The sequence below is a fragment of the Panthera uncia genome, chromosome X, assembly GCF_023721935.1.
Source record: "Panthera uncia isolate 11264 chromosome X, Puncia_PCG_1.0, whole genome shotgun sequence".
Taxonomy (NCBI): Eukaryota; Metazoa; Chordata; class Mammalia; order Carnivora; family Felidae; genus Panthera; species Panthera uncia.
The window spans coordinates 41,434,091-41,457,810 of record NC_064817.1 but is presented as its reverse complement, the minus strand read 5'-3'; the positions used below and the strand labels follow the sequence as shown (position 1 = coordinate 41,457,810).

Here is a 23,720-nt window from a genome sequence, read left to right as displayed (position 1 = left end):
GATGGATGGAAATAGGGCTGCGCTTAAACCACAGAGAAAGGCAGCTGGCACTGGTTCTCCTTTTCATGAAAAGGAAAATGGGGGCACATTCCACAATTGTCATGAGTACAGTATAAGAAATGAAGCAAATGTGGGGCACCTGGGTGGCTCAGTCGGTTAAGCGTCCGACTTTGGCTCAGGTCATGATCTCACGGTCTTTTTTTTTTTTTTAATGTTTTTATTTTATTTTTGAGACAGAGAGAGACAGAGCATGAGCAGGGGAGGGGCAGAGAGAGAGGGAGACACAGAATCCAAAGCAGGCTCCAGGCTCTGAGCTGTCAGCACAGAGCCCAACACGGGGCTTGAACTCACAGACTGTGATATCATGACCTGAGCCAAAGTCGGATGCTTAACCGACTGAGCCACCCAGGCACCCCAATCTCACAGTCTTTGAGTTCAAGCCCCACATTGGGCTATGTGCTGACAGCTCAGAGCCTGGAGCCTGCTTCAGATTCTGTCTCCCTCTCTCTCTGCCCCTCCCCTGCTCACACTCTCTCTGTCTCTGTCTCTCTCTCTCAAAAATAAATAAACATTAAAAAAATTGTTTAATAAATTTAAACAAAAGAAATGAAGCAAATGTAAGAATAAAAGTCAGTGGGGGATGCCTGGGTGGCTCAGTCGGTTGAGTGTCCAACTCTTTTATCTCAGATCATCATCTCACGGTTTGTGGGATCGAGCTCTGTGTCAGGCTCTGCAATAACAGTGCAGAGCCTGCTTGGGGTTCTCTTTCCCTCTCTCTCTTGCTGTCCCCCACTCACACTTGAATTCTCCCTCTTTCAAAATAAATAAATTTTAAGAAAAAAGAATAAAAGTCAGTGGTTCTGTGATCTTCACAACATGTTACCTCATCTGTGCTGATGAGAAGCTGGGACCAGCTATTCCACTCAGGGCATTTGTCTCTGTCTTCGAAGGTGACGTGCTCAGAGTTCCAGCAACAGTGTTCATGGTTAAACCAGAATCCCTCTGTGCATATGCCTTCTTTTAAGTCTGTCATCCAATGAGCAGAAATGTCTATCAAGCCAGCTAAGGAGCCTGATTTGAGGGGAGGGAAGGGAAGGCCAAAGTTGTCAGAGAAAACGAGGAAAAGGGCATCAAACTAATGGATAATCATAAACTTTTCTGTTCCATTTGCAACCTCTTTCTGATGGTCTATTTGATTTCCACCTATCACCTCTAATAGATTTCACCTGTCATTACATATGCCTGTTCAAGAGTGTACAAAATACAAAACATTGTCTGCATTAAACACCATGTCAGTAGAATTTCTATACACGGGGAACTTGAGGAGAGGCAAAGTGGTGAGGTGGGAGCAAGGAGCCTGAATATTTGCCTTTTAGTTGATTTACATGGCAAAGACTCTGCTTTGACTTACAGTTGATGGATACCGATCCATGAATACAGTCGAGTTTATTAAAGATCATTTTATTCTCACTATTATATAAGACTGAGAAAATGTGGATTGCCTGCATTGAAGAATATTATATTTATTTGACATGGCTGGGGGAAGGAAGGGAGCTGTTGAAGACTATGGGGAGAAGAGCTCAGCCTTGTTAGCAATTTTGCTCCATGGATGAGGGAATCTGAGCAGTGGCAGGAAGGCATTCTAGGCTAAGGGAACTGAATCGGTAAAAGCGTAGACTGCAATGCACGTGGAAAATTAGATGAAGCTATAGACACGTTGAAGCCTTCTGAACCTAGGATGTGAACATCCTGGAGTTTTCGTAGTGAAAACTTATTATGCATCCATCAAAGAAAATTATGAGAAGATGAATAGTGAATGGGGATTTATGTGCTATGGTTAATAGACTGGTAGGGTTAAGATAGTTATAGAAATTTCTGGCTTTCTCATTTCTGTTGTCCAGATGAAGAAACTCTGGCATAAAGAAATTAAATGGTCTAGAATCATGCTTTAGGGAAATAGCAAAGACATCATAAATTTCACAGCCTCTGAATTCCCAGACTGTTTCTGTATTCAGGCACACTGCTTCTATTGTTGCTCTGCAATACTTAAAAACAAAATGCCCTGTGTGTACAAGGGAAAGAAAAATATTCACTGGCCACCTAGTGATAAGAAATACATTAAAAAGTTGAGGATATTATACCTACATTCCAACAGGCTGGAAGCCATGTCATATGTATGTTTGGATAGGTGCTAAAAGTGTTAACACAGGTTATTTACATACTTGAATAACCTAATCAAATCTAACACGCTGTTTGATACCTCCTCTTGGCCATGCCTACCTTCTCCTTCTTCTAATTCTTACTGCACTTACTGCCCAGATTCAAAAATTAACATGTGTTACAGAGTTAGGCTTGTTCCCCATGTTGTCTCACGTGTGCATGTCTTATTCTACCTAATGCGGTACCCTCAATCCTATCTTCCCTTCTATTGCTATTTCTCCTCCTTTTCCTAATATGTTTCCCCTACCCTACAGAATAAAATGCCTTCCTTTGTCCTTGTTATCATTTCAAGCTTCTGTTCCTTCTCTCCTTCTAATGACCCCCAAATATCTCCAAAATTTCTACACTGGTTGCTTCCCCTTGAAATCTGACTCGTAGTATTTATGAGATAGCTTTCCAAGATCATTGGTATCCTACCAAGTGCTAAATTATATAACCTTTTCTCAGCCCTCTTCCTTCTCTGCAGCCTCTCTGCAGTACTTAGCATTATAGACCACTTGGTCTATTATTATCCAACTCTAAACTGGCCAGACCAGGGGCTCCTGGGTGTCTCAGGTGGTTGAGTGTCCAACTTTGGCTCAGGTCATGATCTACGGTTCGTGGGTTCAAGCCCCGCATCAGGCTCTCTGCTGACAGCTCAGACCCTGGAGCCTGCTTCAGATTCTATGTTTCCCTCTCTCTCTGTCCCTCCCCTGCTCACACTCTGTCTCTCTCTCCCTCAAAAATAAACATTAAAAATTATTTAAAAACTGGCCAGACCATTCTCTCTCTCCTGTGCAAGCCAGAAGGAGTAGCTTTAACACCCTAGACCACAGGTTGGCAAATTATGGCCCAAGGGTCAAATCTGCCTCTATGCTTGTAAATAAAGTTTTGTCTGGTCTCAGCCGTGCTCACTTACCTATTGTCTGTGGCTGCTTTCGTGCTACAGAGACCATGTGGCACACAAATCCTAAAATATTTACCATCTTGCCCTTTACAAAAAGACATTGCTGACCCCTTCCCTAGATAATCTTTGAAAACCCGGCTATGGACGAGCCATCCTTCATTGCAGCAATCATATGATATATATATACACATATATGTATATATGTATATGTATGTATTATCTATATATATGTATATAACATTTATTTATTTATACTCCATGGCTCATAAATTTTTTCTAGGTAATAGCAGCAGTGGCGCTGTTAAAAACTGTGGGCAAAAAAAAAAAAAAAAAGCAATTGTGGGCACTGTGCTGAGAGCTACCTGTGCTAGATCTCATTTATCTACTATTCTGTCCTCAGAACAAACATGTACTATAGGAACTCTTATTAGCCTCTAGAGCTTCCAGGGGTTAGGAAACTTGCCAAAAGTCACAAAACTAGCAAGCCATGGGGTTGGTCCAAACTCAGGTAGCTGCAAAGTAGAGCCTGTGCTAATGGCTATTTCATGCCCTCTACCTCCAAGTTTCCCACTTAACGTCCCTTTCAGCTCAATATTCCAGGTCTTCCTAGGCCCACCTTTTAATGCCACAAGGATACAACTCAGAATCTCTGTCACGTGTTCTTGGCTTTCTGCTTCTCCCGTGGGAAGGGAAGCCTGCTTGGGAGCCTGTTTTCAAGCTGTACGAGCATAGCAAGTGTACCATTCCTAGTTAGATCATATATTGTTTAGAGTGGCTTGGGAAGTCGCCGGAGATGACAGGAAAGGGTAGGACCATCCCACTCCTTAGCCAGCATGAAAGACTGAGATTGTAAACTTCCTGAGGGTATGAGCCACATCTTTCATACTGCTCTTCACCACCAAATGAGAGAGATGTTTAAGGAAGAGCTACAAAGGTCTCTCAGGAAGTTCTCTTCTGTATCTTCTCTTATAAACCTCATGTAGTATGTGGTTTTTTGTTTTTTTGTTTTTTAATGATTGTCGGGGCACCTGGGTGGCTCAGTTGGTTAATCATCCAACTTTGGCTCAGGTCATGATCTCACAGTTCGTGGGTTCGAGCCCTGCGTCAGGTTCTGTGGTGACAGCTCAGAGCCTGGACCCTGCTTCAGATCTGTGTCTCCCTCTCTCTGCCCCTCCCCTGCTCAAGCTCTGTCTCAAAAATAAACATTAAAATTTTTTTTAATAAAAAAAATGACTGTCTCTAACAGAAGGGCTCTTCCTCAAGACAATCACTGAAAGGCATGCTAACAGCACCTTAAAACGGATACAATATTTTATAGCATATAAATGCATTTAAATACATTTCCTTGTTTAACCTCATTTAAAGGAAAGAGATACAGGTATTAGTATCCCTTTACATATGGGTACATCAAGCTTCCTAAAGGTCTACAGCAATTTATTTCATGTAGGAAAACAGTAAAGCACAGCAGTCAACTTCATTCATGGCTTGGGGGAGGGGCACACCATGATTTTAAGAGATTTGTTTAGGAAACAAACAGTTTACCATACCTGATAAGAGCCCAATGAGTAGCATCAACAACCAGCCAGAAAAAGCATCACTCACACTGTGAATTAAGGCCCATGTTGACTCTTTGCTTTTATTGGTAATCTAGGGAGAAATGAGAAAAAATTGGTAGGCTCTACACACACCCTTACTTTTTCACCTTAAAACACACAATAAAGAGGTACAAAGACAAATCTATTCATCAGGAACAGAGACCAATTTGGAGTTACTGCTCAAATAATCCCGGGCTGAACAAACATCACCAAGAACTTGGGAGGCTTAGTGAGCCTTGTCTTACTGAACCCCACCACCTTCATGGACAGTACAGGAGCAATGGCTCCAATTACCTTAGTCAGGGATTCCCCCATTCAGCTGCTAATTTTGTATCCCGTCAATCTGTTTTGCTCATTGCAGTGGTCTCTTTCTGCCATAGACATCAGATATTCTAGGGATGGTTTCTGGATTGTTTTGCAAAGAATCAACAAACACAGACTTATTTGAGTGGTGAAAGGACAACGTGAGGCTTGCTACCTAGGGCAGTGCTTCAGGGCTGGCAAGTTCCAGGACTTGCTCCCCTCACTGATCACAGATATTAAATGGTAACAGGGATGCTTCGCTTTATTTTCAAAAACCTGCTGGGAATAGCTGAGACTATCAAGAGGTGCAGAAAGTTTTGCCTTTTAGGCCCTAGCCTTGTCAATTTAGCCCTTCAGTGCCCACATTTATTTCAAAACCAAGTATTCTGACAGCTTTGTCATTGGGCTTCCCCCTTCTCTGAACCTCTATTTCTTATCTTTGAAACTGTGACTTAGCTGCCCCATCTTCATCTACAGTGACATCACAATCACAAATTATTATAAAACTTTTAAAAGCAGTTTCAAAATTCATTTTGACCTGAGACTTTAAGTTTCCAGTTTTAGTGCTCAAAGTAGATGAGGTAACATTTTTCGGTGACAGTGTTTCCATTCTGATGATGAGCAGTTAATGCAAAGAAAACGGTCCCTTTTGAACACTTAATAAACATATTCTAATTGATTTTGAATTGTCATTAGTTGGCATAATGTGTCTCAGATGCAGCCATTTTCATATAGTGGGAAAATATGCCCTTGTCATATCATGGGTGACTTTCACAATGTAAATAACATGTTGAATATGCAACTGATGACAAACTGAACTCTGAATTACAGACAGCAAAAATTCTAAAGCCCGAGTGATGAATAGATATGATGGACAGGTATGTGTGTGTTCCCAAATATCAGAAACCTTGTGAAAAACATAAGAGTGTTTCGTAGAGATCCCCTTCTTTAGTTAGGATAGAAAACTCCGTAAGATTATCACAAGTCCAAAGATTACAGAGGAATTTTTCAAAACCTGTACCTGGGACAACCTGACCCCTGGGTTCAAGTGGTCATGAGAAGATCACTCAGGAGCTGGTAATGGCTTAAGAATGAAAAGCAATCTGGACCTGACTGGTCAGGAGACTTGCCTGGCTCTGAGAGAAGGGAATCATGAACTCAGGAGAGAAAGGGACAAGCTAAAAATCAAATTTTAAATTTGGACTCAAAACAGAAATAATACAAAAGGAAAAATAACAGCACCTAAGGTTGAAGAAATGTCTCACCAGGAGATCACCCACTGAATCAGGATCACTGGGGCTGGGCCCTACCTTTTTCATTAGCTCTCCATGTGGCCCTGACATGAGCTAGAAATTTTGATTCCCTGATTTAAATGATACATAGCAACAAGTTAAAGGCAAATGACCCTGGCAGACTACTTTAAGAAGTTTTAGTGGTACTCTGAAAAAAGAAAGGTGGGGAACTTCACCAAATTCTAAAGAATCTGGGCCTTAGCCATAAATGCCACATATTACCTATCATATTAAATTAATATCCTTAAATTGGATCTGATTGGTCTTGGGGGTTTGAGTTGAATGCACACATTTTCTTTTATGGGTGTCTGAGAGCCATAATCGCAAGGACTTTATCCCATATGTTTCAGTAAACACCAAGGCTCTGAATTTTTTTTTCTTTTATTCCTTTAAAAGAAGCCCCCTTTCTTTTCTTAGTTCTAAAAACCCTGTTTCAAAGGAAAACCATAAAAGGGAAATGAGGCAGAGGAAGAAGATCTTTGAAACTTATTTTGGTCCCCTCCACCAAGTTTGTCTTCACCTCTTTACATAGGCACTTATACCCATTTCAGGGCTGCAAGGATCCTGTTCAACTACTTGCTATAGGAAGATAAATCACCATTAATTATAAATTCTTCTTGAAATCATATACAAGATACCCTAAAAATAAAAATAAATTAGAAAATAAAACCCTACATTGCCAATGGAAACCTGAGATTCAGCCACATCCAGGGCTGAAGGAGAGCATACATATAAAGAATTACAGATCTTCAACTTTTTCCCCTGCTGTTTTCTTTTTTTTTTAAATTTTTTTTAATGTTTATTTATTTTTGAGACAGAGAGAGACAGAGCATGAATGGGGGAGGGTCAGAGAGAGAGGGAGACACAGAATCTGAAACAGGCTCCAGGCTCTGAGCAGTCAGCACAGAGCCCGACGCGGGGCTCGAACTCACGGACAGTGAGATCGTGACCTGAGCCGAAGTCGGACGCTTAACGGCCTGAGCCACCCAGGCGCCCCTCCCCTGCTGTTTTCTAACACTTACACATGGACCATCTTTCGTCTTACCTCTCGGTGCCTATCCCGGTCTCGAGACTTCTCCCTCACCCAGTCAATTGTATTGAAATCATCATAGGTCCCCACACCAGGGATTGGCTCCTCCAAGAAGTCCATCATCCTATTTGAAGAACCTATTCCTCCACCATTGTATGATTTTTCCTCTGTATTGAACAGGAAATAGACATTAGTACCTCAGACACTAAACATTTTTTGAAAGTTTATTTATTTCGAGAGAGAAAGAGAGAGCAAGCGAGCAGGAGAGGGGCAGAGAGAGAGAGAGAGAGAGAGAGAGAGAATCCCAAGCAGGCTCTGCACTGACAGCACCCCCAACCCCTGCCACACAGGGCTCGATCTCACGAAGCATGAGATCAAGACCTGAGCTGAAATCAAGTCAGACACGTAATCTACTGAGCCACCCAGGTGCCCCTGGACACTAAACATTTTAATACCTCCTTTTTGAGTACCAAAAGGTGAGTCCTTAAACTATCAGATGATTATAGTTAAGTTGTGCTGATAAAGCAATATAATCACCTGGTGGGAACATCCACCACATTCGAAAGTTTCTGTGATCTAGGCACAAAATGATGAGTGTCTTAAGGCAGTATGAATGGAAAGGGACAGATGAGCATGACAGCACAAAGGGAGAAGTGACAGGAGTTGAAGCTTAGTGGGAAAGGATTTATGAAACAAAATGCAGGAGCTTGGAGCCCCTTAGGTATTTCAGTTTCTGTTACGGAAGGGAGACAAAAGGGTCAAAGATCTTTGTAGACAGCACATCAGAAACCATTTTACATTTATAAGGCAGTAGTTCAATTCTAAGAGGTAGCTTTTGCCTGAGTGGGAGTTCCAAAGAAAGCATGCCAGCCTCTTCAAGAGTTAAGCTGGCTAGAATGTACATATTTCCCTTCAACAGGTAGACTTTGATCCCTAATGTAATGGGCTTACAGAAACTTTTACTGAGTATGTCAGAACAGTCTAAGACTTACAAGTAGAGATTTAAAGACCATTGCATGGCTTGGTGATGAAATGTCTATCCCTGATCTTTCAATGGAAGAAACATATCCACTTGCCCAACCACAGTCCTTTATCTGCTTTGCTGTTAGTGCTTCTGTTATAATTACTTATGCAAATGTTTTGTCTTCCTTTCTAGACTGGAAGTTCTTTGAGGGCAGCCCCATATCCAAGTCATTATTGCCTTCTCATGTCTAACACATATCTGAGATTCAATAAATATCAGCGGAATCAAGGTTTATTCGCTGAACAGTGGGGATGAGCAAGAAGTATTAAAACTCAGAAGTTGTATACACACAAGGTTACTCAGTACTGCTTGACAAACTTGTTCAAAATATTTCCACCATCCTCTGGTGAAACAGTATTTCACTATTAAACCCAAAAAGTAGAACAGTATTCAGGAATTTATGCAAATGCACATGAGGAAAAATGCAGAGTAATTCTATCATTTAATGCAACCAGCCAAAGCTCACATTTGCAGCATCAACCTTGGCGGGGACAAAGCTTTACCCAGACTGTTTGGTGATGGATCCCTCTGCAGAGAAGGCCAAAGTAGGTCCAAGCTGCCACCTATTTCCCCACATCTGCATTCCCATCTTCACTCTAAACTCCTACAGACAACTTTAGCACTCTCATAGGGTGAGTGGGAATTAACTCCCAAGCTGTACCTGATTTACAAATCGTTAAGTCTTCCGAATACCTAATTCAGTGCACCTTTTATCGGCAACACACACATTTAAAAGGAAAAGCTCTGCAGAATCTAAATCATATTGAGGGTGGGGGTGGGGCTGGAGTGGAGGAGGTTAACAAGTTAATCTTAAAACCCCTAACCAAAGTCCTTTCCATATCTTCAAGCCTACCTGGCTGTAAAATGGTTGGCTGCTGAATCACCAGCCCAGCATTTCCTATCATGACAGTGGCATACTGATAAAGATTAATGCTGTGTGTTTGAGAGCTTAGACGGAAACAGCCAGCTAGGAAATGAGGGCAGAAAGGAAATAAAGTATGGTGAGAGGGGAAAAAAAAAAAAAAAAAAAAAAAAGGAAAAAAACCCCACCAAGCTGTTTCGATTCTCCAGACAAATGCTGACATGAACACAGGACACCGAACAACCAGAAATTTACTTTTTAAAGCAGGTTAATGCTCCAAATGAATTTGCTCTGGTTTAAGGGCTCTCCTTTCAGGAGAAATTTAAAAAGGATTTTGTGAAACTGATTTTTAAAAGCATCCAATAGCTATATAATGTTACACTGTATAGCAAATGAGGCCCCCAGCTCTAAGGATATTAAGACAAAATGAAGATCTGCAACAGCTTCCTAACAGGAAAGAAAGAATCCTATTACATCACTAGGTAACATGAGCACTGCATCATCCTCCTTTGTAGTCTCCTGTTAGAAACGCAAATTGTCAGGCAGCTCTGAAACAGCAGGCAGTGATTAGAAGCCAACAACAGACTGCTTGTGATTCTCCAGATCCCCTTCTCCCTGGGGTCACACTTCGGTCCTTGGCTGGGCTCAAGTCTGCTTACCTTCAATCACAGCTTTCTTTTTTTCTGCCTCAAGGAAGAAATAACTTTGGCAGCCAGCATTTGGTCATTTAGGTTGAGGAGCTTTTACAGAAGGAGCTCCGGTATGAACTGCTTTAGAAGGGCACTTGCTGCGTTCTCTGCCTTTCACAGGAACAAACGCCACCTAAAGAACCACCAGTGTTCCCCGCGGTCAGAATGTGATGTCACTGGTGGCATCACGTGACCAGACCCTTGGACCAGCTTGGAGAAAGGAAGATTTTTAACCGAGCACAGAAGCCTTAAAGATGTAGTCTCATCTAAACGAATGCCATCAAACTGGGGCAGTCGGATATGTTCACAAAACTGGGGTCCAGACAACTTTGAGTCTTTAGACCTTATTTAGCAGAAAATCCAAGAAGGCAAAGGAGGAATAACTGAAAGCATTTAGAGGGATCCTAAGTAAAAAAGGGAGAGGATCAAATATAGAAAAGGCTTTTTAAAGAAATTGCACTGGATGGCAAAAACACAGAGAAAATCTCAGACGTGTAACACTGAAAGATGCCAGACACGAGAGCACATAACATAATTCTATTCATATAAGTTCAAAACCAGGCAAACCTAAACTATAGCGTGTTATGATACAAATATAAGTTGCTACATTACAAAGAGAAGCAAGAAAATGACAAAAGTAAATACAGTAGCTACCCAGAGGAGAGAAGAGGTCACCATCTGGATAGAGCACATGGTGAAGGTGGGGCTCCTGGAATGCTGGTAATTTTTCTTTATCTGAGCGGTGGTTAACTGAGTGTTCATATTATAATAATTCTTTAAACTGTACACATGTGTTATATGTCTATGTATATATGATAATTACAGAAAATTATGAAATATGGAACTGCATGTGAATGTACTCTACAAGCTCAGCTCTTTAATAGCACGTAGTAATGTAAAACTCAGATTACGGTCCAGAAAAGGAGTTGTTTCGTTATATTAGTTCTCTACCCAGCCAGCAACATCAAATCTGATCTCACTAATCCAAACTGGGGAAAACCAGCTATTTCAGCTGTGAAAATAAACTCACTCTTCTATTTGCATTATTTAAAAGGCTTTCCCTTCCCAGGCCCTATTCCTAAGGCTATTCTTCAGCAGTCCTTAATTAACTGTGCAACAAGGCTGGTCGAGTAAAGAAGAATGAAATCACCATCTCTCAACTTCCTTAGTGAATCTGCAGGACAGCCGCTGTTAAACATTAATCCAGTCAGTGTGCTCCAATAATCAGACCGAAATGGAGGGCTTTCAAATGCTGTGATCACTGTCATCAATTCTTAGGGCCCAAAACATCCTGAAATGTTATTACAACAAAACCTTACAAAATGTGAGGAACTTCATGAAACCTGTATGCTTTCAGTCTGGTCTGTCATTATCATGACATCTCAGTCCCTTGATGAACTAAACTAGCATTAATGAGAAGAATTAAAATGAAGTGGCAACTGATGGTGTTGTGGCAATGAACTACAAAGCTTAAAAATCAAAAGCTATTTGTGGCCCAAGTGTAATTATGTTATAGAGCTGTACTTTTAGACATGTGTGTATAGCTTACTCAAAGAGAATTGTATGCCCAAACTCATAAGCATCCTTCAAAGTCATCCTTTATTTTATTTATTTGTTTGTTTGTTTGTTTGTTTAAGTAGGCTTCATGTCCAGCATAGAGCCCAATGCAGGGCTTGAACTCAAGACTCTGAGATAGAGACCTGAGCTGAAATCGAGTCAGACGCATAACCAAGCCATCTAGGCGACCCTCAAAGTCATTCTTTATTAAATAGAATCCTACATATAGTTTCTGAAGGCACCTGCAGAATTCACTTACATTATCTGATAAGATTTACATTATCTTACTAGATTGTCTTACACTTCAAGATACTATATGTTTTGGTATTTAAAAAATGTATAGTTCCTCAATGTACAATGACTGGATGGTAGAACTGGTATCATGCTAATAACTGATGTAAGTTCATGTATTTTTCAAATGTTACATCACAGCTTCTAGGGGAGCGACTTTATTATTCCATGTAAATTTATTTCCCTTGAAAACTAGGTTTGGTAGCTATGGTGCAGTCCTTGTACTAAAATGATATTTAATTACAATTCCCTTTTCTGCCAAATTTGTAATTTCTAGCATATGTTTGTTATACAGACTGCCAGGTGTAGGTTCAATTAATATTACTGTGAAAATAAGGTAAAGAAATGCTGACCAGTTTTTAATGCAGCCTATGGTAAAAACACAATAATAGGGTTAACATTTGGTGACAACAGAGTTATCTTTCTGGGACACAGAGCTGATCAGATCATCTTCTGATTTCAAAAGTATCAGTGGCTCCTGCAACGTTGTTTTTTTTTTAATTTATTAAAAAAATATTTTTTAATGTTTATTTATGAAAGAGAGAGAGAGAGATGGAGCACGAGCCACAGAGGGGCAGAAAGGGAGGGAGACACCGAATCTGAAGCAGGCTCCAGGCCCTGAGCTGTCAGCACAGAGGATGACATGGGGCTCGAACCCACAAGTGTGAGATCATGACCTGAGCTGAAGTCGGATGCTCAACCAACTGAGCCACCCAGGTGCCCCTGTTTTTTTTTTTTTTTTATTATTTTAATTACAGTGTAGTTAACATACAGTGTTCTATTCGTTGGTTTTTAAAACTTTCAGTATAGAAAGACCACTTAATGGGCATTTGGCACAAACATAGGCCAGGATTTTTTAAATATCCATCATAATTTTTATAATAGGAAAAATAAAATATTTTAGCATATAATAATAACAATGATATTAAAGCTATTTTAGGTTTCATCAATGAGAGGGATTAAATTGTTTGCACTCTTTCTTTTTAATTTTTATTTATTTATTTTTTAACATTTATTTATTTTTGAGACAGGGAGAGACAGAGCATGAACAGGGGAGGGTCAGAGAGAGGGAGACACAGAATCTGAAACAGGCTCCAGGTTCTGAGCTGTCAGCACAGAGCCCGACACGGGGCTCGAACTCACGGACCACGAGATCATGACCCAAGCCGAAGTCAGCCGCCTAACCGACTGAGCCACCCAGGCGCCCCTGTTTGCACTCTTTCATGGAGGTATCCATATCTGACTGGATGACAAACAGCTTAAATTGTGGGTCATATGCCACATCCAGTTGGTTTCTTTTCATGGCATTTTTTTTTAACTTACTAGAAAGAAATAGTAAATTCATAAAACTTCATTGTCAAGAATGGCAGCAGAGATTATCCCATTCAGGACCAACTAGTGAGGTACAAAGACAGCAACAAGATGCAAAAAGGCTTTTCAAAACCAGTGTATTAAGAGTTAAGCTTCTGGTGTGTAAATTCTCTGCCAAGGAAGGAAGAGTGAAATTGAACAAGGATGCAACATGTCATATTGAGGTACTTAAGTAAGTCTAGAGTTTTGCCTCCATACCAAAAAAAAAAAAAAAAGATAAAGATAAAACTTAACTTGAGTAAGTTTTGAAGGCATCATGTGCTCTAAGTTAAATATAAAACAATTTAATACTCTGATAGGAAAATGATTCAAGTTAAAGTACAATTAGATCTCAATTTGAATAATTTTTTAAAAGCCCCCAAAGGGTAATTTGCACTGCTTGAGTCTGGGGAAAATACCCAGAAAACCAGTCAGAAAAAAGTCAATGTTTAAACACCTCTCCCCATAGGTTACACTTAGGTCTAAAAACTTAACAATGGGTCTTTAGAAGCACACTGCTTGGATGAGGAGGCATAATAAATGAATGCATTTAGCTCATTTCCCTTTATGGAAACTACTGTACAGTTGTTTTTTTTTTTTTTTTCTAAAACTCACATGACGCTTAAAACTAGGCAACCCCTTAAAAAACAAGAAAAGAAATTCCAATTTGAGAATAATGTTTATTTCAACCCCTAACCAATATGCCATTAGAAATTTACCTGGGGGGGCTTAACAGTAACCGATTAAGTGAATGAGTTAAACACTAACAAAAACACAAGGGGAAAGAGGATAGAAACCTCGTGCACAGACCCTGAAATACTGCTTTCGTAGTAGCGCAGCTGCAGGAGGGCGCACTTATTGTGCCTAAAGAAAGTGGCCTAAAGAAAGAAACACTCAAAGAAATGAGGCAAGGCTGTTGGTACGTATCACAGGACCCGAAAATAGTCCAATTTTTTAAAAAATGTATTTCAGTTTTTACAGGGAGAAGTTGTATGTTTGCAAGGCTGAAAGGACATCTACAAGAACTTCAACAGTCTACCTAGCATACATCAGCAGATATTCATCCTGTGGTTTTTTTAAATTTTACCTTCATTCAACAGCAAGTACTAAGAGCCTAATGTATGCCTTTTCTTACTTCCATACCTGCACCCTCTACCCTTTCTTGTATTGGTTCATCCATTCTAGATCTCCCAGAGAGTTATGAACACTTACACATTACATTCATCTCTATGTTTGAGACGACATTACAGCTGAAACCCCAATAATTAGTCAACATTTTTAGGACCTTTCTATGAACTTGTGCCTCCATTTTGCTTCTATTTTGCTTTCAAACTTACTCAAACCCAGTGGCTGAAAAGCAAATGTTGGTGGGGCAGCTCTCCCATCTAAGCCCTGGGAAGTACCGCAGGACCATGCTATGCTTTAAAATACTGTCTTAGCTTGGTCTCTGGGACACATGTTCAAGGAAACTATCCATTGGTACACATCTGTACAGCCATATTGGTTGTTAAATACTGAAATGCTTCCAGAGCTATAGATAAATAACTCCTTTTTCCTGAGGCCTCTTCTCCCTGCCAACCATCCCCTAGAAGCTCCTGAATGTTCCCCTGATCCAGCAGCTGAAACATCAGGATGCTGCAGGATACTGCCAAGCACTGCATCACACATCCAATATCAATTGTCAGTGCCTGTGTTGTTTTGCACACATTTCATTTAAGGACTGACTGCTTTGGTTTCTGTTTGCAGAAAGAAAGACAACTTAAAGTTGTCTAAGAAGTAGGAAGGACAACTAAGAGGAACCTCTCTATCTCAACTCTGCTGAAAGCTAGACAGTATGAGGTGTGGTGAGAGATGCAGGTAATAGGACTGCAAAAACTGCAAATCTACAAAACTAAGTTTGAGGATTCTGAGAAGTATACAGGAAGATGGGGCATGGCAGCAAGGGATAGGGAAAAAGACTTAAGAGCCAAGCATGAATCTAGATTCTAAGATCACCTTTGGACTCGTTTCCCAATGGATACAGCTCTATCCCCACTGGGTTGTAGACATTTGCTTTGGGGTGTCCCTTTTATGCCTCCTACTCCCAGCATCTGCTCTAATCTGGGAGTTCTGAACGCAACCCACCTTCTTTACCACTGGAACCAGGGTGCTAACTACCAGACATAACAAAAGTTAGGAAAAATAGCATGTGGATTATGGCTTGGTATCTACAGACTCTCGCTGGACTAGAATGCCACTAAAATCAATGTAGAACTGGAAATAGAGGGGCTGGATTTGACAAAGTTGCTGAGGGGGTTGTCTATATAAAGAAAACATCCCTCAGCTCCATTACTCACTCTTCACTCCTTCCTTCTCAAATTTACACATTTATGGGATTGACAAAAGGACTGGGGAATGTAATGGGTAGGGAGACACTGCCCTAAAATGCATAACCTGCTGGGTGGCACAATCCTGTGTAATAACTTGTAATTATTGTTCCATAAGCAGCAGTTCTCCAGTTCTCTACTGAGTCTGCATTGGTTTCTACCTATTAATCTCCAAAAGGAAGTTGGGGACAAGAGATTAGCAATTATTCTTTGGCAGGGTCAAAAGCTTCAAGAAGAAATACCAATTAGGAGATTTGTCTTGGACTCATGGAAATAATGTGATGTCATGGACAGAAATAATGAGTTAGATATATAAAATCTAGGAACTGCTCTCAAAGAAACACTGGTACCTGTACACACTAATGTATGTGTGTTATTCACTGCAGCACTGTTAGTAGTAGTGAAAACCTGGCAACAGTGAAGGAGTCTGGTAATGGGAGAATAGCTCATGGGAAGGAGTAAACTGATGTGTACTGAAATAGCAAAGTCTCTCAAACACATTATGTGAAAAAAGTCACAGAATCATTAAGTAGATTTTTTTTAAATTGTGTGCCTATGTGTTAACTGGATAGAAAAAGCATTGACAGGGTCACATTGAATTAGTTTGAGGGGTTATCTCTGGAATGCTTAGTATAGGGGAGCCTTTCACATTTTATATACACGTGTGTTGTTGGAATCTTCAATAGTGAGGCGTATCTCTGTGTTACATAGTGATGGCTAAAAAGAAAAAGAATGAGAACACAGCCAGAAGAGTAGAGACCGGACATTGCAAAGGGTAAACTTTCATTCTGAGAGGCAGATCACTGGAGTATTTAGAAACAAAGCAGGTGACAGTTTCTGGAGAACACCAGGAGGAAAACACCGCGAGGAAGATGGCTTACAAAGTTGTTAAATGAAAGACAATGCAAAGAAAGTCTTTGCCATCAGCCCTGTTGTCCAGCAGTGAGAAGGTACAGATTCTAACCCTACTCCACAAATCACTAGTTGTATCACCTTGGGCAATTGCCTTAATCCCTGTGGGTTTCAGGTTTCAGGTTCTCTGTAAAATGAGGGAAGATTAGCAAGTATGATTTTTAAGGTCCCTTCCAACTCTGATACTCTATCATTTTAGCAATGATTTTTTTTTGTCACTCATACATTGTACTGAATGACTTTTGAGAACACTTCTTAAGTTTTGAGGAATTCCAAATGGTATTTTGATTTCATTCTTCTGGCAGGATCATAAAATGGCACTACAATCCCTAGAAAAGAAAGAGTCAGCTCACCTGTGAAGTATACTACAACCTGGGACCCATCACTTCTGGCATATGGCTAACTATAGCTTTACCAATGTGGCCACAGTATTTGTGGAGTATCTGCTAGCCACAGACCCCCAAAACACTCCTAAGACGTTACAGCAACCCTTTACCCCATGCTATAAATCAGAACAAAGTAAGGTTAAAAATAATCCACTCTGGATTATAGTACTGCCAAAGGGTCTCTGAATTTTTTTTCCCTTCAAGAGGGGACCAAAGTGGTTTCACTAATTGAGAAAAAGAGGGGGGGAGCTTCCAGATTCAGCTCTGGCAAGTAAAAAGCTTAGGATCTGTCACTCCCATCCTTAAAACAAGAAAAAAATGGACAAACTGCAAAGTCATGGCCCCTTCTGAGAACTAAGGTTGTAGGGGAAACTGCCACCAAAACACCCAAGTCTGAAGAGACAGGTTTCTCCAAAAAAGACACAAAGAGATCTGCTTACCTGAAGTAGAAACCAATGGGAACATAAACTGGCAGGGACACTTGAATGGCAACTTTGAGGAACGGCTGAAATGCTGAGTGTGTAGACTTGCGTGAGCATGAGAAACCTCTGAGGCTTATCCTTCTGTGGGCTCTACCTCCGGGAACCCAACCAAGTTCTCACAGGGAAAATAAGAGAAATATTCCTTCCTGGCTCTGACAAGGGGAGGGGAAGAGTAATCATTGTGAAATACCTCAGAGCTTTCTCTACACCAAAGGCCTATGCTCCAGGGGGAAATACTTTGCCTGAGCCTCATCCCTGCTGGGGGAAGGGCATTCCTTTCACTCCAGCAGACACCACCAGACCAGCCTTCTCATCTCACCCAAAGGAAACAAAAAAGAACAGTCAACAGGGGCCTGGGTTTCCAGGAAATGGATGGTGAATGCTGTGGTCTGAACAGAAGTATGGGGCAGGGAAAACAAAAACTATACCACTGGACTAAACCTTGTGAAGGCACAGCCACAAGATACAGGCCCAGCAGACACCGAGATTTCACAGAAAATTATAAAATGACCTGCTCCCATACCTTACCACCACACCAGTGGCTCCAGTATAATGGCAATAGATGGCAGCTGAGAGAACTACACGCCACAGAATCTCTCTCGACAAGCTGCACTTACAGAAAACTCAGAACCAGGAGGTGAAACCAAAACAAGGACACTACAAAATTTTAACTCTCTGACACAAACAGTTACACTTTAAACAGCCCCAAATTAAACAGCCCAACTCCTAGCCATTTTCCATAAATCCACAATGGAATTAAACTAGAAACCAATCAGAGCAATAGCTGGAAACTGCCCAAATACCTGGAAATTAAACAACGCCCTTCTAAGTAACCCATGGGCCAAAGAAGTCTCAAGACAAATTAAAAACTATTTTGAAGTAAATGAAAATGAAAATATAAGATATCAAAATCTGTAGGATGCAGCCAAAATAGTGCTGAGAGAGAAATTCACAGCATTAAGCACCTATATTAGAAAAGAAGGGTCTAAATAGAAACATCTAGGCCTCACCAAAGATACACAGACGGCAAAGAGTAAATGTAAAAATGCTTAACATCCTATGTCATCAGGGAAGTGCAAATTCAATGAGATACCACTACACACCTATTAGAATGGCTAAAATCTAAAACGCTGACAATACAATCATTCACAATGATGTGGAGGAACAGGAACTCTTCATTCGTTCCTGATGGGAATACAAAATGGCTAACTCAAAAAGATATCTGCGCTCTCATGTTCACTGCAGCATTGTTTCTAATAGTCAAGACATAGAAGCAGCCTAAGTGCCCATCGATGATGAATGAATAAAGAAATTGTGGTATATACATACACAATAGAGTATTATTTAGCCATTAAAAATGAGGAAATGTTGCCATTTGTGACAGCATGGATGGACACTGGGGGCATTATGCTAAGTGAAATAAGTCAGACAGAGAAAGACAAATACTTTGTGATCTCACTTACATGTGGAATGTAAAAAAAAAAAAAAAAAAAAAGAAAGAACGAACTCATAGAAAAAGAGATCAGAGGTGTGATTACCAGAGGCAGTGGGTAGGAGGATGGAGAGCAGGAGAAAGGTGGTCACAAAGGTATAAACTTCCAGTTATAAGATAAATAAGATGTAATGTACAACATGATGGACTACCGCTAACAGTTAACATTGCTGTATGATACATAGGACAGTTGTTAAGAGTAAATCCTAAGAGTTCTCATCCCAAGGAGATGTCATTTTCTTTTGATTGTATCTATATGAGATGATGGATTTTAACTAAACCTACTGTGGTAATCATTTCACAGTATACATAAATCAAACCATGATGCTGTAAGCCTTAAACTTGCATAGTGATGTCTACCAATTATCTCTCACTGAAACTGGAGAAAAAAGGACACAGGTATGCAATGAAATTTAAAGGCTACTGAAAAAACAGCTGTCAGGGTCATCAAAAACAAAGGAAGTCTAAGAAGCCATCACAGCCAAGAGGAGACCAAAGACACATAAAGACTAAATGCAATGTGGTATCCTGGATGGGACATTAGGTAAAAACTGTGTATCTGCATAAAGCATGTATTTTAGATAAGACACAAATACTAGTAAATAAATGGGGAGAGATAAAGCGACACAGATTCTAAAATCTGACTAGGTATTTTCCTATCGAATACCCTAAAGGAAGCCTGTAAAGCCTGTGGACATCATAATAAGCCTCATTTGGAGGCTTCAGCATATAAAACTGGTGTGGTTTATGCACCCCATGGAGCTTTGGATACAGGCCACTTTTTTTTTTTCCAGCTCAAAAAGCAGCAGTGACAATTGCTATTCTCCCAGGCTAAGTGTTTAGGCAAGTTATAGCATTATGAGGGTGATAGATCCCAAATTCCCTTTACTTATTCTCCCTGTGCCATCCACACAATTGCTTGAGTCAACTGAAGTGCTGACAGGTTTGCCCATGAGCCAGAGCCCAAGATGTTTTCCATTTCTTTCTGGAGGAATATTATGATCTTTCCTTGCAGCAGGGCAGAACAAATGCAACTGTTTCACAGCTGACTTGATGGATTTCACACACTGCCATTTGTTTCATTTTAAAAGACACTTTTCTAGGGTGCCTGGGTGACTCAGTTGGTTACATGTCCGACTACAGCTCAGGTTGTGATCTTGCAGTTCGTGTGTGGGTTCAAGCCCCATGTCGTGCTCTGTGCTGATAGCTTGGATCCTGCTTTGGGTTCCGTGTGTCCCTCTCTCTCTGCCCTTCGCCCGCTCACGTTCGCTCGCATGCACTCTCTCTCTCTAAAAATAAACATTAATTTTTTTTTTAAAAAGGTAAATGACATTTTTCCTTCCCTGGGACGTTGGGAGGTTACGCTGAGGCTTGCAGGGGTGGTGTGGGCATTTTCTCCCACACGAGGGGGACTCAGCCTGCCCTCATACTCCACTGGGCTTTGAAGTCATCTGTGACTCTTCTAGGTTATTCCCCATATCTAATTGGTCCTACCAAGCCCCCTTTTGAAATTCCTCCAAAAGTTATTCCTTCCTCTCCATTCCTGTTGTCTTTCCTCTCAGGACTGCCTTCGCTGCATCTCAAAGCGTTTGGATTGCTGTATTTTCATTTTTGTTTGTTTCCATATATTTTTTAATTTCTTCTCTAATTGCCTGGTTGACCCACTCATTCATTAGTAGGGTGTTCTTTAACCTCCATGCTTTTGGAGGTTTTCCAGACTTTTTCCTGTGGTTGATTTCAAGCTTCATAGCATTGTGGTCTGAAAGTATGCATGGTATAATTTCAATTCTTGTATATTTATGAAGGGCTGTTTTGTGACCCAGTATATGATCTATCTTGGAGAATGTTCCATGTGCACTCGAGAAGAAAGTATATTCCGTTGCTTTGGGATGCAGAGTTCTAAATATATCTGTCAAGTCCATCTGATCCAATGTATCATCCAGGGCCCTTGTTTCTTTATTGACCGTGTGTCTAGATGATCTATCCATTTCTGTAAGTGGAGTGTTAAAGTCCCCTGCAATGACCACATTCTTATCAATAAGGTTGCTTATGTTTATGAGTAATTGTTTTATATATTTGGGGGCTCCAGTATTCGGCACATAGACATTTATAATTGTTAGCTCTTCCTGATGGAGAGACCCTGTAATTATTATATAATGCCCTTCTTCATCTCTTGTTACAGCCTTTAGTTTAAAGTCTAGTTTGTCTGATAGAAGTATGGCTACTCCAGCTTTCTTTTGGCTTCCAGTAGCATGATAAATAGTTCTCCATCCCCTCACTCTCAATCTGAAGGTGTCCTCAGATCTAAAATGAGTCTCTTGTAGACAGCAAATAGATGGGTCTTGTTTTTTTATCCATTCTGATACCCTATGTCTTTTGGTTGGCACATTTAATCCATTTACATTCAGTGTTATTATAGAAAGATACGGGTTTAGAGTCATTGTGATGTCTGTATGTTTTATGCTTGTAGCGATGTCTCTGGTACTTTGTCTCACAGGATCCCCCTTAGGATCTCTTGTAGGGCTGGTTTAGTGGTGACAAATTTTTGTTTGTTTGGGAAGACCTTTATCTCTCCTTCTATTCTAAATGACAGACTTGCTGGATAAAAGATTCTCGGCTGCATATTTTTTCTGTTCATCACATTGAAGATCTCCTGCCAATCCTTTCTGGCCTGCCAAGTTTCAAAAGAGAGATCGGTCACAAGTCTTATAGGTCTTCCTTTATATGTTAGGGCACGTTTACCTCTTGCTGCTTTCAGAATTTTCTCTTTATCCTTGTATTTTGCCAGTTTCACTATGCTATGTCGTGCAGAAGATCGATTCAAGTGATGTCTGAAAGGAGTTCTCTGTGCCTCTTGGATTTCAATGCCTTTTTCCTTCCCCAGATCAGGGAAGGTCTCAGCTATTATTTCTTCAAGTACCCCTTCAGCACCTTTCCCTCTCTCTTCCTCCTCTGGGATACCAATTATGCGTAGATTATTTCTTTTTAGTGTATCACTTAGTTCTCTAATTTTCCCCTCATACTCCTGGATTTTTTTATCTTTTTCTCAGCTCCTCTTTTTCCATAATTTTATCTTCTAGTTCACCTATTCTCTCCTCTGCCTCTTCAATCTGAGCCGTGGTCGTTTCCATTTTATTTTGCATCTCGTTTAAAGCATTTTTCAGCTCCTCGTGACTGTTCCTTAGTCCCTTGATCACTGTAGCAAGAGATTCTCTGCTGTCCTCTATATTGTTTTCAAGCCCAGCGATTAATTTTATGACTATTATTCTAAATTCACTTTCTGTTATATTATTTAAATCCTTTTTGATCAGTTCATTAGCTGTTGTTATTTCCTGGAGATTCTTCTGAGGGGAATTCTTCCGTTTGGTCATTTTGGATAGTCCCTGGAGTGGTGAGGACCTGCAGGGCACTTCCCCTGTGCTGTGGTGTATAACTGGAGTTGGTGGGCGGGGCCGCAGTCCGACCTGATGTCTGCCCCCAGCCCACCGCTGGGGCCACAGTCAGACTGGTGTGTGCCTTCTCTTCCCCTCTCCTAGGGGCGGGATTCACTGTGGGGTGGTGTGGCCCATCTGGGCTACTTGCACACTGCCAGGCTTGTGGTGCTGGGGATCTGGCGTATTAGCTGGGGTGGGTAGGCAAGGTGCACGGGAGCAGGAGGGGCAGGCTTAGCTCACTTCTCCTTAGGTGATCCACTTCAGGAGGGGCCCTGTGGCAGCGGGAGGGAGTCAGATCCGCTGCCGGAGGTTTGGCTCCGCAGAAGCACAGAGTTGGGTGTTTGCGCGGAGGGAGCAAGTTCCCTGGCAGGAACTGGTTCCCTTTGGGATTTTGGCTGGGGGATGGGCGGGGGAGATGGCGCTGGCGCCTTTGTTCCCCGCCAAGCTGAGCTCCGTCGTCCGGGGGCTCAGCAGCTCTCCCTCCCGTTGTCCTCCAGCCTTCCCGCTTTCCGAGCAGAGCTGGTAACTTATGACCTCCCAGGTGTCAAGTCCTGCTCGCTGTCCAAACACACTCTGTCCGGCCCCTCCGCTTTTGCAAGCCAGACTCGGGGGCTCTGCTTGGCCGGCGGGCCGCCCCTCCACCCCGGCTCCCTCCCGCCAGTCCGTGGAGCGCGCACCGCCTCTCCGCCCTTCCTACCCTCTTCCGTGGGCCTCTCGTCTTCGCTTGGCTCCGGAGAATCCGTTCTGCTAGTCTTCTGGTGGTTTTCTGGGTTATTTAGGCAGGTGTAGTTGGAATCTAAGTGATCGGCAGGACGCGCGGTGAGCCCAGCGTCCTCCTACGCCACGATATTACGCTGTCCCTCCCATTCCTGTTGTCTTAATACAGGCCTTTTGATCTCTTACATAGATTTTTTTTTTAAATAAGTGTAACTGGTCTTCCAGTCTCCAACCCACCCTCCCCTGAATCCATCCTCCACACAGCCATGAGTTCCCTAAAGCACCACTCTGATCATATCATTCCTCTGCTTTTAAATTATTTGATGACTCCTTGGTTACAAGAAAAGGTCCAGAAGCACAGACAGTCTAGATCTCACCCAGATTTCTAACTAGATCTCCTGCCCTATCCCCTGCTATCCTCCCTCCTGCTCCAACTGTCAGTCATTCTGTCCTGGGAGCCTCAGAACTCAGATGCACAGACTCTGTTTCATGATTAGAAAAGGCTCTCTCATGCGTCTGTGCCTTTACCTGTGTCCTCACTCAGTCAGAGAGGAGTAGCCAGGCATGTGAGGTAGAAAGACAAGGGGGTGAGGGAAACAAGGGAACTGATAAGCTTTACTAAAACTGCACAGCGCTGCATTCCTATCTGGGTGTGCCATAAATACTAAATAACTGAATGGCTGAATGAATGAATTGCTGACCATAACGTCCAGGCTGCAGAGGCAGGCAAGTGAGAACAGATGGATTATGAGAACAGCTCTGGAGTTTTTCTTTTTTTTTTTTAATTTTTTTTTTCAACATTTTTTATTTATTTTTGGGACAGAGAGAGACA

At 41.4% G+C, this 23,720-nt stretch overlaps 1 protein-coding gene across 3 annotated transcripts in view; it reads right to left on the bottom strand.

Moving 5' to 3' along the window:
• CLCN5 (chloride voltage-gated channel 5) overlaps positions 1-23,720 on the bottom strand; it is a 184,392-nt gene that overhangs the window by 14,446 nt on the left and 146,226 nt on the right. For all 3 annotated transcript variants that reach the window (XM_049643852.1, XM_049643851.1, XM_049643850.1), the window contains 3 exons: positions 7,342-7,493; positions 4,654-4,753; positions 884-1,071 (listed from right to left, as the gene is read on the bottom strand). In XM_049643852.1, the coding sequence (XP_049499809.1) occupies positions 884-1,071; positions 4,654-4,753; positions 7,342-7,493 (440 nt within the window). The remainder of the gene's footprint in view (positions 1-883; positions 1,072-4,653; positions 4,754-7,341; positions 7,494-23,720) is intronic.